At 37.9% G+C, this 12,703-nt stretch overlaps 1 protein-coding gene across 1 annotated transcript; it reads right to left on the minus strand.

The window, feature by feature from the left end:
• Window positions 1-358: 358 nt before the first annotated feature.
• LOC145232958 (methanethiol oxidase-like) lies at window positions 359-11,958 on the minus strand. Its single transcript, XM_080097620.1, has 12 exons — window positions 11,868-11,958; window positions 11,320-11,455; window positions 10,566-10,638; window positions 9,640-9,825; window positions 9,176-9,296; window positions 8,549-8,731; window positions 8,330-8,385; window positions 7,077-7,202; window positions 6,459-6,537; window positions 3,146-3,309; window positions 2,304-2,473; window positions 359-1,839 (listed from the first exon to the last, which is right to left on the minus strand). Exons 1-12 carry the CDS (start codon window positions 11,869-11,871, stop codon window positions 1,677-1,679), a joined length of 1,461 nt encoding a protein of 486 aa, XP_079953746.1. The 5' UTR covers window positions 11,872-11,958; the 3' UTR covers window positions 359-1,676.
• Between the last annotated feature and the right edge of the window lie 745 nt (window positions 11,959-12,703).

Raw genomic sequence — 12,703 nt, forward strand, 5'->3', positions numbered from 1 at the left:
AAAAATGGTGCCGGCCCCTGCTATAGAGTGTTGTTTTTCTTTAATTCGTACGAATGGTTTGACACTTGTATACATAGGCTTAAATATACTGACCAGAAATGGAACTTAGGCGGGTTTGGGGTTCGAGCCATGTGCTTTAACAAAGCTAAATAGTCGTTCTGGAGGTTTGCTAACAAACAGTTAGAGTAAAGCTATTTACCAATCAACATAAGAGTCAAAGAAATAAATGTATTAATTTTTAAACTAAAATGTTTCAAGAAATTAAGCTTGACAATGACTATAAACTGGCAAATGGTAAGATTTATATACGTAAGTGTTACTTTTCTTCCGTTCTAAGGCGAAATAATGCAAGCAAGCATTTTCGGAAAATTTTTATTTACTGAAGCAAACAAAAGAGCATAAATTAAACATGGAATGACCAAGTAAATAACAAGTGGTTAGTTTCCCACGTAGGGACGTTTTTGATCTGTACACGAATATAGGTTGCTTGTATATAGAAAACTGATAAACGTTACAGCATGGTTTGATCTAGTGATGCGGTTGAAATTGACGCTTGTCGATTTCGTGCCTTCGGAACTATCTTGAAAGAAATTGCGTATTATATGCTAGCGCATGTTTATTTCTGTGATCAGCCCTTAAGCGTTTTGCAAATCAACAAAACGACATACTCGTGTATAAACCACAGGCCTGTTAGATACCTTAACCAAATAGGCCGTTTACTTACCTGCAAAAGGCGCCGTATGTCCATACGATAAACAGGTGATGTGCATATGACCCCTGTTGTAGGCATAGTGTACAGTGTATAAGCTATTGCTGCCAGCAGGCATAATATCAAGTTTGTAGAGCTCTTCTGGCAAATGTAATTTGATTCCGACGTTTCGACGTCCTATACAGGTCGTCTTCATCAGGGTAAATAACACTGAATGCGACTGGTACAGTGCACGATAAACAAAGGAAAAAAAGAATGGAACGCAAGCACGTCACAACGCAACGAAAACACCGCGCGATAACGAATGATTGGGTCTCTAATCTTTAAGCAGGTGCCTGTAGCACGCTGAAAGCATCACGTCTGTTTTAATGTTCATTGTGTTGTCCCGTTGGTGAATATTCCATGACTCAAGAAATAGTCTTTTCCTGTAGTCAGGCTTCCGGAATACGTCGGAATAAAATTACATTTGCCAGAAGAGCTCTACAAACTTGATAGTGTACAGTGGTTTATATATGAGTGTGCCGTTACTGTTGGTCTGCATGGACGCTTTAGGGCTGATCCCAGTAATGAATATGTACTTGAATAGTTACGTTTTCTTTCAAGAAGGGCTTAAGGTGTTGATCAATGTTAGCTTTGACCCACTTGTTAGTCGAAAACATATTTACATTTCTGCTGTGGCCACATTTACAATTGATCTTAATGGCAGTTTTACTACAAGATTTTAAGCGACGTTAAAACCAGGTAAAAATAAACTTTATGCGTTATGTATTTTTGCCACAAACAAAAGTAGACAGGAATTAAAAACATCAATTCTAACTCCTACTGTACAACAGCTGTTGAAAAAGCTTCGAATTAAAAATACCTTTTTACAAAAATTAAACAAAAAACACCGAGAAAATTCTTAATACGGGGAATCACTAATTTAAAAAAATTGCAAAGTTGTATGCAAGCTGTCTATGACGTCACACTAGATCCAAATATCAGATGTACAGTCGCCTCCGGGGTAGCGGATTTCGTGGGCAAGGACTGGTCCACGTGGTTCGTTGCCAAAATCAACAAAAACATCTTTGTTCAAGGTCAATCCTCCCTTTTCTGTGTTCACGTCGATTTGAAGAAGAAATGAACCCGCCCTGGAACAAAAAAAAGTTTGGTTTGTTTTCTCAAATGTTTCTATGTACCTTTTCTAGCACATTCACACAACAGAAATACGACAGTAGGGCCATTCTCGCTTTTCCCACCTTAAGTTTCTTTCTTTCTTCGGAGAAAAAGCATTGTAATTAGTAGCTTAATTAAATCAATTTACAGAATACGTGGTTATTGTTTTGATTTTCTTAACATATAACAGCAAGCGCTGATATTATTGGTTTCTCAGCTGTTGCCTTTTCTTTATTGCACGATTACTTGTTTGCTCTGATTTTAATTTGGGTTCATTTTAGCTAAAAATTCTTCTAATAACTGTAATATTAAGAAATCAAACTACCATCCTGCCAAAAATAGCATCTGGTTTAATTGCCAATCATATTGCACAATATCAATAGTCCTGCAGAGTAAAGTCTTGAGCAGCAGATAGATTAGTAGCGCTTATAAATCTTACTTCATCATTTTCGGGTAAAACTGTTTGTCCCAGCCGCTGTAAAGAGACGTGGTAACGAAAAGTCTCTTTCCATCCAAACTTAGTTGTAGCATTTGTGGTCCTCCTTCAATCTTCTTGCCCCCAATATAAGCTGGGGGAGGTTGAGATGAAAGTTCAGTGTCTTCTGTCACCTACAAAAGTAACATTGAAAGTTTGCGCTACAATAAATGTTTGTATAACTCGGTCATCGGCCATGTATAACTTGCAGACAGTGCACACTGTTTCGACCTATAAGGTCTCATCAGTGCAGCTGGTGATGAGAGATCGGCCGCATTGGCTAGTGTAGTCATCCAACGGCACTTTAGTTTGTTTGGAGCAACAGGGTACAAACCCTTGCCTCACCTAGTCTGTGCGATGCCACAACTGGGCTCTATGCTTGTAGATGTATAACTTTTTGTAAAACATTTTTGAAGCAATTTACCATTATTTATGCTTGTAATATAAGTTAAACACGGCAATGGACTACATTAATATGCTAACAGTGGTTAGGGTCCTATCTTATGTGAACCATTAATATGTTTCGAGAAAATTGTCTTTAGCACTATGTACAAACAAGGTCTCTTAAGTGCAGCTGGCGACAAGACAAAGACCGTATTTGCTAGTATAAACATCCAACAGCACTCCAGTTTGTTGGGAGTGACAGACAGAAACGCTACCAATTCTGTTGGATGCCAAAATTTGACATAAAGCACCGCAGAGTAACAGAATTTGTCGGGGCATGACTTTAAGTAACTGCTCTTGTATGTTAAACACTGGTCTGTTTAAACGAGCTATTTTGGCTTGTAAAGTATGATTCAAGTTACCTTAACATCTCCATCAGAGCATATGCTTCCACCCAAGAAAATCTGTCCTACTAGTTTCGGATTACGTGTGTCGCTGATGTCATATTGACGTATGTCGCCGTGCAACCAGTTGGAAAAGTAGCAGAAACGATCGTCCATAGAAAGCAATATGTCGGTAATAAGTCCTGAGAAACAAGAAACACGACGTTTGGTTAATCGTAGTTGTACTTGCTACGAATGCCTTAGTAAAAAGGTGAATGACACGGTTTTTACACACCAAGACTTAGAATCTGTCGTACAAAGAGCTTGGGTTATTGATAAATTTGTTTGTAATTCAGTCAAGCATAAACGCAAGCGCCTTTGGGTCAACCCCGAAGCTTTAAGCTAACTCCATCACTTAAAAAACCAAACATTACATAGGAAATTTCACATTCGTATTTAATTCATTCCAAAGTAATTTTAATGTTTACATGTTTTATTAACTTTTTCCCCATCAAAAGTTAATTAGGCTTAAGTTGACAGCTCTTATATAAGGAAATGGAATAAGTAAGTATATGAAACAAACTTTACATAACCACCGGTTAAAGTTAAATACCATGATGCCGCTGATTTGTTCAGGCCGATAAAAACGCATCATCATCAAAACGTAGTTAGACGTAGTTAGTTGTTTAAATAGGCTAAAGGTCACTTGTGGTCAATTTGACTGCTTCGGTAGCCCTCAACAAATATTGCTTTAGGTAGTTAACTATTAAACCGGTAGTTGCTACTAATTATAATCACTAGAATGAAGTGTTTGTATACTGTTTATCTTTCCATAAAATTGAGTAGCAGCCATTAAGCAGCCTTTATACGTTTATAGCAATAAAGCATGCTTTCACGATTATATAATAGGCACCAACATTTTCCCAAACTGAACCGAATAGGAATGAGTTTACACGTAAATGTGAACAGCAGACGTAACTTATAACAAACAAGAACCAAAACTTTGCTATGACGTTCGATAAATCTATTTGCAGTGACCTAATTGACATAAACGCAGACACAGGAAATGAATCTGCTATTAACGGTTGTATGCTGCCGATTGTTGCACGACGCAAAAGTAATTACTATCACATTGACGTTAAATGACTTTGCAAATTTGCAGAATGCATTTAACTAGGTCAAAATCAAGTTCTGGTAACTTGATCCAAACTGCATTCAACGCTCCACTGGTATTGCGTGCCTGCAGTCAACCGTATAGTTAAACTTGAAAAGACTTGAACGCATATTTCCTTAAGTTGTTCAAAGTCAGCACAAAATCTTCTGAGACAAAGAAATGAGGTGGCATCATTTTGTTCGAAACAAATGGACATAAACTGTAAAAGTCGCTTTAATGATAACAAAAATATTTTGGAAATAATTAAGGAAAGTTCTGTGTTTAAGTCATTTGCAACATTAGACACAGTATCGAAAAGTAGCATAAAAACTAAAACTGCCTGAAGGCATTTGCACTGATTACGGTTTAAACAAATTTGCACTAACAATAATTCCGGCAATTATTGAAATAAAACATTCACTGTGTACAGATTTTCTGATAGTTATCATTTTTCAACATGTTTTCGCAAACGTTTTGACTATACAGGAACTAGCACAATGTGTTGTGGGAATTTCTGTAGCTTCGAGGCGCCGTTTGCCTTTGCGTTTCACGCAGGCAAATATGCTTAGGGCCCAAGAGACAATAAGGGTCCTTGAAAGTTGCTGATCTCACCATTACTGCGCTGTTAAATCAACACTTGTTTTGTAGGCGCAAGGTTTCTTTGACCCACTGACGTTAACTTACTAAGAGCAGGAGTGACAAAGTCACCTTGAAATTCATTAATTCTTATCAGAAATCGGGACCTAATATCCTGTTCTGTAACCACACATTGAACCATTTTTACGTTGAATTTTAACCCGATCCATATCTGACAATACGTGAATTTAGTTTCTTTTAACATCTTCGAATCGGGATGGTCGTTTTAGTGTTATGTTTTGAATTTTATATGCATGTTATAGTGGTATATAGTCTGCTACCGAACAAATGTATATAAATCGCAACGATTATGAAAAACCTATTTTGTAAACATTTAGCCTTTAAATGTATAGTCTAACGAGATTTTGTGGGCAAAGAATCGGAAATTTTGCATTAAAAGCCACCTGAACGCATCTGTTCTGCTGGTTTGCATTCATTTGCATCTGGACTTAGCGACGGTTGTCTGTGAAACACGAACCCGTAATGCGGTCGTAAACGAGGGAAGTATGGCACATATTAGTTCAAGATGCATACCAGCTGGTAAAAACCGTAACAGTTAACCCATACTTTCACGTGCAGTATCAACAGACTGTGGCGATTGCTGCAAAGCGGAGTGTGATTAAAAAAAAACGGTTTCTTGCTAAGCGAGGCAAGAGATTCGACTTGATTTGAACTTTTGCGAAACGTGTATTAAATGAATAATCCGAAAATACGCAAAACAAAACGAAATTTTGAAACACTGCCTTTGTACAAACTACAAAAACAGTAAGTCAGTTGCATTAGTCATAATGAACCAAGATACTTGCAAGATTTTTATGCATTGCGTAAAAAGATTTTACAGTAAGAAGGTCGTGAATTCATGAAAAGCGTTGAACGGCAATATATGGTAAAAAGGCCCTCTAAAATTACATTGCTCTTTTGTTAGGTCCACCACTTCATTCACAAAGCCACGCCTCCTAAACGCCAGTGGTTACAAAAACTTCGTCAATTCAGCAAAAGAGAGCCGAAACGCGAATAAATAGCAAGATCGGGTAACACCTCATTTCGACGACTCCTTCGTGTTTACAGGCAGGAATAAACGAACTCAGCAGCGTCTTAAGTAAACAGAGAACGCTTCTACACTGAGCAAACGGCACTGAAGCATAACAGACTCAGGAGTGTTCTGCAGACCTATAGAGAGACTAGCTGCGTCAAAAATATTTTATCTGTGTCTAAGGCGTTGGGCCTTTTAAATCACATTTTCATTAAGGGGTACCACATTAGTCGTCACCATTTTAACATTCAGTAATGCAAACATATTTGACATCCATGTAATCTTTCGATATAAGGAAATGTGATGTTGGGGTACGACATAAGATTTACAGAGGAAAGTGGTATAAATCAAAATTGCCCTTTACTTACTTTTACGGCACTTTTAAATCTATGCGGGTTACTAAAGATATTGCAGCATGGTTTGCCGACATTTTAGGCTAAAATCTGGTAGAATAAAAAGTCATGTCATAAAAAGGTTGGTCATGGCATTATACGGACTGAATTTGGACTTCAAGACGGTTAAGCATTTACCTGGCATAACGGGCAGTGCCCAGCCTTCTACCTTCTTTGATGGAATGCTTATCACCTTTTCGGCATCCCAGTCTCCTCTCTGTACACAAGATAGGTGAAAAATGATTACAAGGCACTTTTTATTTCACCTGAGTCGAACCCGTTTGCGACAGGAACTTCTTTTCAAATTTAGCCGTACTATTAATGGTTCAAGATTTTAGGGCAGAGTTGTAAGTTGGCCCGAAACCGAACGTGTAAGCCAGAAACTTGGCCCGAAACCGACGTAATTAGTAAACACAAAGCCCGAAACGTGATGAAATTGCAACACAAATTAAGCATGAAGATCGAAGTCAACTTAAACCCGGCTCTAGGCTTCCTATAATGCTTGTAAATAAACACATAGAACATTACGAAACGTATATGTTCGGACAAAGTGTAGATGCTTGGGCAAATGAAATTTACAAAGGTGATTTTCTAAATTTCTACCGACTAATATCTTTTAAGTATTAAATCCTCAACTATTTTCTTCAAAATATGAAAGGTCAAATTTGGACAATTGTTTTTGAGTTTTAATTCTTATAAAAAATACACAAAATTTTGCCACCACTACAACTTGCTACGTCCAACTGACTAATATACCTCGGTCTTGTAGAATCGGAAAACCGTACTGCTCAGGGCGCATCCCACAAATCCTTGTGTGGCTGAAGGATCGTGAAGGAAACGAATCTCGAGAGGAATCATTCCATCTGGACCAAGATCAATATCCTTGAAAAACGCAAGACAATATTTACGACTTTGCTGAAACAAATGTGCAAAGCAGAAGCTACTAAAAGTCGAGCGGTTATTTAAGCGGCTTTTTGATGTATTATAACAGTGGTCGGCAACCGCCGGTCCGCGAGGAGTTCGTTACCGGGCCGTATACTTTTTCAGGTTAATGCTATACAACATTTTGCCCATGTATCCCGGGGGAAAAACTTACTTTGGCGTTTTCATTGCTAAATATTTGTATTTTTTTTGAAGGCCGGTCCGCGATAAAATTTCAGTTTCATAAACGGTCCGCAGTGCAAAAAAGGTTGCCGACCCCTGTATTATAACATGCATTACACAATTGAATTGCCCCTTTTTTCACGGAATATTCACACCCAAGGTATGTTTTTGGCAGTTCTCTTTAGGCAATATAATGGTGTGTGACTTATCATTTGCATCTAATATAGCTAACAGTTGTCCTAAGTGTAATCGGGCAGCTTGTGTGTATGTCGCGAAACATAAGAATCTATGCTGTACATAAACTGGTGTGTGACCACAGCGTCCACGTCCAATATAACTAACAGTGGTCTTTAGTGTAGTCAGGGGGCTTGTATGTATGTCCTTAAAGATGAAAATCTATGCTGCACATAAACTGACGTGTTTTGCCACAGCGCACACATCTGAGGCTACTTACAGTGGCCCGCAGTGTTTTTGGGCGTATGTCCAGACTTGTGAAGGTTATGGAGCTTGGCTTACTGTGGCCGTAAACTTAAAGCTAAAGGCGAAAAAGTTAGTGCAGTGTAAACGTGAGAAGATTGGATGCCAAATTGGCGGACAACACGTTGTTTGACAAACTAACTTTTTTGTTGTAAATACAAATGACCTGCGGCTAACCGAAAGTCACGTTGAAGGTCACGTTGACCAAAATATTTGAGCAACTTGTCGAATTAATACAGCTTCAGCTGCAAACTTTCGGCAATTTTGTTTTGAGTCAAATCATTGCTTTAAAAGAATATGTACTGATTGGAACTGTGATCGACGTAGACGTTGTATCTTATCCATGTAATGATGTAGTTTTGTGTGCAAGGCGAAAATTGGCACGCATATATGAATTTTATATAAGCTTATTTGAATTTTATTCCTACTTGTAGCAATGTTCTTTTGTTCCAATCGTATACATGCAACGTCCTTCCATAATGACCTAAATAAACAAATTGTAAATTAGCACTTAAATGATAACAACGAAATAGGTTGTTAAAATTTACAAAAAATGTGTGTTTGCAAAGTATAAAACAGGTCAAGTTTTTATGCTAAGTATTTATTCAAGCATTTTTTGATAGGTCAGAAGCTACAAAATATATCACCAGCTGCCACGTCTTCAGGTTTGAATCCGCTTAGAAGCTTCTTAGGGGTTCCCCATTCTGTGCTGATCATCACATTATGACGTGGTTGATACCAAAAGTCGTAACCAAACTTTGTGTTGTGCCCAGGCATCTCCCAGTTGCCTTGTAATTCGAATGTCTCAGAATCGAGAAGCAGAAAACCACCTTAAGATGACCAGATTAAATGTTTATTAACGGTACTTTAACTCTTTGAGGGAAAACTCGTTGTTGTACACAGGTTTATTTCAAATTAGACAACAAATATTCTATTTAAAAAAAGTTCTATTTAAAAAATATGGTTTGTTTGTTTAGCAGCATAAGTAGGACGGTTTAGTTTCAACCTTTTCAATGCATCAACGGTTGTTTAGGCAGGCACAAGTTTGCCCTCCAAAGTATACATTTGACAGTTCTTGAGAATAAAAGTATAAGTAAGCAAAATATTTAGCAATGCGGGGCAGTTTAAATAAACTTGGGAGGACTTTAAAATCCGAAAAGACGAAACCTCTTTGAGTTAGTCCAACAAGTGTGGTCGTTAACATGCATTATTGAACCTACTGTTCTGCTACAGATTGTGTGCAAAATTATGGTACTTTATTTAAATCGTTTTACCTTTTCCATTGCCAGAGGGGTCACCAATTGTGCTGATCATAATTTGACCTCCAGGAATACAATGAACGGTGTGAGGGTTGGCTAAACCGGTCTTGTGAAAAATCTCAACCGGCTCAACGGTCTGAAAAAAATTAGTTTTTGAAAGTAAGTACTTTGTTATTGCGTGGATTTAAATCTGTGATCCGTGCACCTACATTTTAACGCTCAATATCTTGACAAAAACTATGAAAAAGATAAAAGAGATCCTAATCTCTTAACTTAGGAAACCAACATGTTTGAGCATATTTGTATCTATGAAGCATTTCCTACGGTTGAACAAGTCCCTGTTTATGGCTGAACAACACAAGGCATTTTCGACTGGAAACACAGTGGTCGCAAGCGACTTTTCCAAAGGTGTTAACAAAATACGAAGCCGTTACGGCATGAGAATATGAAATCTACTTTCATCACAGCAGAGCTCATACCTTTGCAATTCTTGGCCTTCTCGGGTTTGTGGTGACATCGACAGCGTAAAGTCGACTTGACACTAATCCAGGCATGATGAAGAGACTTCGGCGTTTGGTTGGATCGTGGAAACAACTGCTGCAGGCGTTCCAGCCAGTGTGATGAAGTTCGTCCTTCATGTTCGGCATCTCCAAACGGTCGATAATCTGTTTATCAAACTCAGATTAATGTGGGTTTACCACATCTACACCGAAGCAAAGTTTCGGACGGTTTTAATAAATATCTCAGACGACACCAAACGTGTGTGGTTTAATTCGTTTTATAGCATGTTGCTATACATGTTACCAACCCTAACAGTCCCATTTTTGATAAAATAGCATTATTATTACAGAAAAAAGCGCAGTTTTGTTTCTTAAAGTTACCAAACAGAAGGTTTCATACGATACGGTCGTTTTAACAGAGTATTTTTAGCTCTCAAGGCGCTAAAAAAACAGCATTTATTACATCCACTAGCACTAGCCTTTAATTCATGCTCATCAAAAACAGCATAAACATCAACAATTCAGCCAAACGCTATATCACTGTTGGTTATAGACAGGGTTTGAAACCACCCAAAACGTTAGTTTTTAAAAATGTGACGAATTTTATGAGGACATTGGTTGTCATGCTAAACTGTTTGTGGTCGCATATGAAAATATTTGCAGTAGGTATGGATGTACTGTTGGCTGCCCGAAAATTGACTGGAATACACGAATTACTATGCTTAAGTGCTAACAACGTTTTAATAAGTATCTTTAGTTGTACACCGTTATTAGCGCGATACGTCTAATTGCTGAATAGTATTTATAACCAGCGCAAGTGTAAAAATGCCCTTTCAAGTTGATTTAAGTGGCTGGCGCGCCCATTGAGGTCAATTTCGCTAACATGTTCCAGTTGCTTTGCTTACCTGTAGATAAGTGGGAGAACTTTCATCCATATCAATAGTGGCCAAATAATCAGGAGCTTCTATGTCAGTATTCCTAAAAGTAATTCACACGTAAATGTAAAAATGTTTTTGATGGCAACCAATAAGAACAATGCATGCATCCACTTTTTGGTACTTTGGCAGTAATGTTTATGATTAAATTACTTTTCAAGTCCGTGTATAGTGTTCCTAAGCATCCACTTTTTGTTATGAAGGTTTCAAATCGTAATCATTAAGCCTTTCAAGTTACTATCAAAGACGCCAAACAGATTTTAATAACGACGCTTGTTTACATGTATATTTGTCGCAATCAAACGCAATTCACTCGAACAAAAATATGAGGGCCAGACATAGATCTAATGCGACTCTAAGAGAGTTATTTTAGTATGTTTAGAGGTTCTGCGTCGGCAAGAAGTTGTCAGTTAGTGGGTTAACAACCGATTTGGAACACTTAAGTGTAAAATACGTTTTTTGTTGCCCTTAGCTAACAAAAACAGATCACAGCAAACACTTTTTAATGAAAATGTGCTTAACCTCTAACCAATTTTCTTACAAAACGACCAAGTTAAAAAATGTAACCGGTCACCAGATCTTTCCATCTCATACTCATTTAGACGTACACAAGCGAGTTTGGGTATACCGCAAAGCCAGCAAAAAACCACAACTATTCATTCATCGGCTGTATTACTTACCTGTGGGCATAATACTATAGTTGGTAAAAGACTAGGCACCGTACCTGTATATGCAAGGAATGTATAGAATTTTTTCTTTCGGTGCCTTCATAGCGTCTTTTGGGGACGCATAGCCAGGTCCGGTTGATGCTCGGCAGCATGATGGCTCCAAATGCTTAGCAATGGTATCGACTCGAGTAGCTAAGTCATAAAATTGTTAAAGTATGTGACATTAGCCTGCTTAGGAAAATGATATAAAGTCTACACGATCTATGACTTTATGACTTTGTGTTGGAAGGTTGTGCAACTACATGCAAAAATTGCTGTGCAAAATACTTCCAGATAAGATGAGTTTATTTTGCTTGGTGAACATCTTTTAAAACCCCAAATAGAAATTGATCTAAGGAAAGTGCTGTAAGACTATCAGTTGGACAGCAAATCATGCACGTCTTACGTTTGAAAGTAACTTAACAACCGTTCAAAAGCAACACAAATAATCTACTGTATCTACTGTACGATTTTTGTACTTCAAACATACCTGTATGTTTTGGCTTGAAGTACGTAAGTTTAAAACTTATTTAAACACCAGTAACAAACTGAAAACGTTACTTACACATAGTGTCAGTTTGCTGGACGAATAGCAGAATGGGAAACAGAGCTCAGATTCTAATTAAGCAAGACAAGTGCTGGAAAAAATGAAAACAAACCGGTTGTCAAGTCAAACGCCTCCCAATTGTAAGGTTACTGCACCCCCTTTATGTGTAACCAGCCTGTCTCTAATTGCTCAAATAAACTTTACTCCCACAAAAGTGACTTTCCTCCAAGCAATACTGATTTTGCAGATATCTTCAAAAGTTTTACCACACAGTCTAAGTGGCTAAAATCGTCGATGATCGAGTGGTTACTTAAACAATACACAAGCACTCTGTTTATATCATCCTTGACAAAAAATGCTGCATTTGCAACGACTGACAGGAATGTAAAACAAATCTGAATGATTTTCTATTCAAATCAAATAGCTAAGATCAGAAGTGGAAAGACCCTTTGCTAAATACTGCTTTGCATTTTAAACCTATCCTGCATGCCTGACTTCACTATACTGTGCTGTACTGCATCTCAAAGCAACTTATCACCCATATAGGGCGTTGCGCCGAACTTTATTTACCACCAGCAAAAACGAAAAAAGCCTTTTCAAGTCTTGGTTCGCCGGTGTTCGACAGGTTTCGATGGTTTTTCAAAAACACCTCGACCTGTTTGAATACCGTTTCGATGGCCTAAGATGCCTTTTCCGAAACCACATCGGCCCAGTTCGACGATTAACAGACACTCCGCGGAAATTTAGGCTTAATCGTGCTTTACTTTTATAGAAACGGAAGCTTGTCAATCGTTGTGCTCAAAAACCTCTTTGATTAGACATCGCCTGTACCTTATGTAGCATATGTCACTTCT

Source organism: Phallusia mammillata, chromosome 6, assembly GCF_965637545.1.
Source record: "Phallusia mammillata chromosome 6, kaPhaMamm4.hap1.1, whole genome shotgun sequence".
Lineage (NCBI taxonomy): Eukaryota > Metazoa > Chordata > Ascidiacea > Phlebobranchia > Ascidiidae > Phallusia > Phallusia mammillata.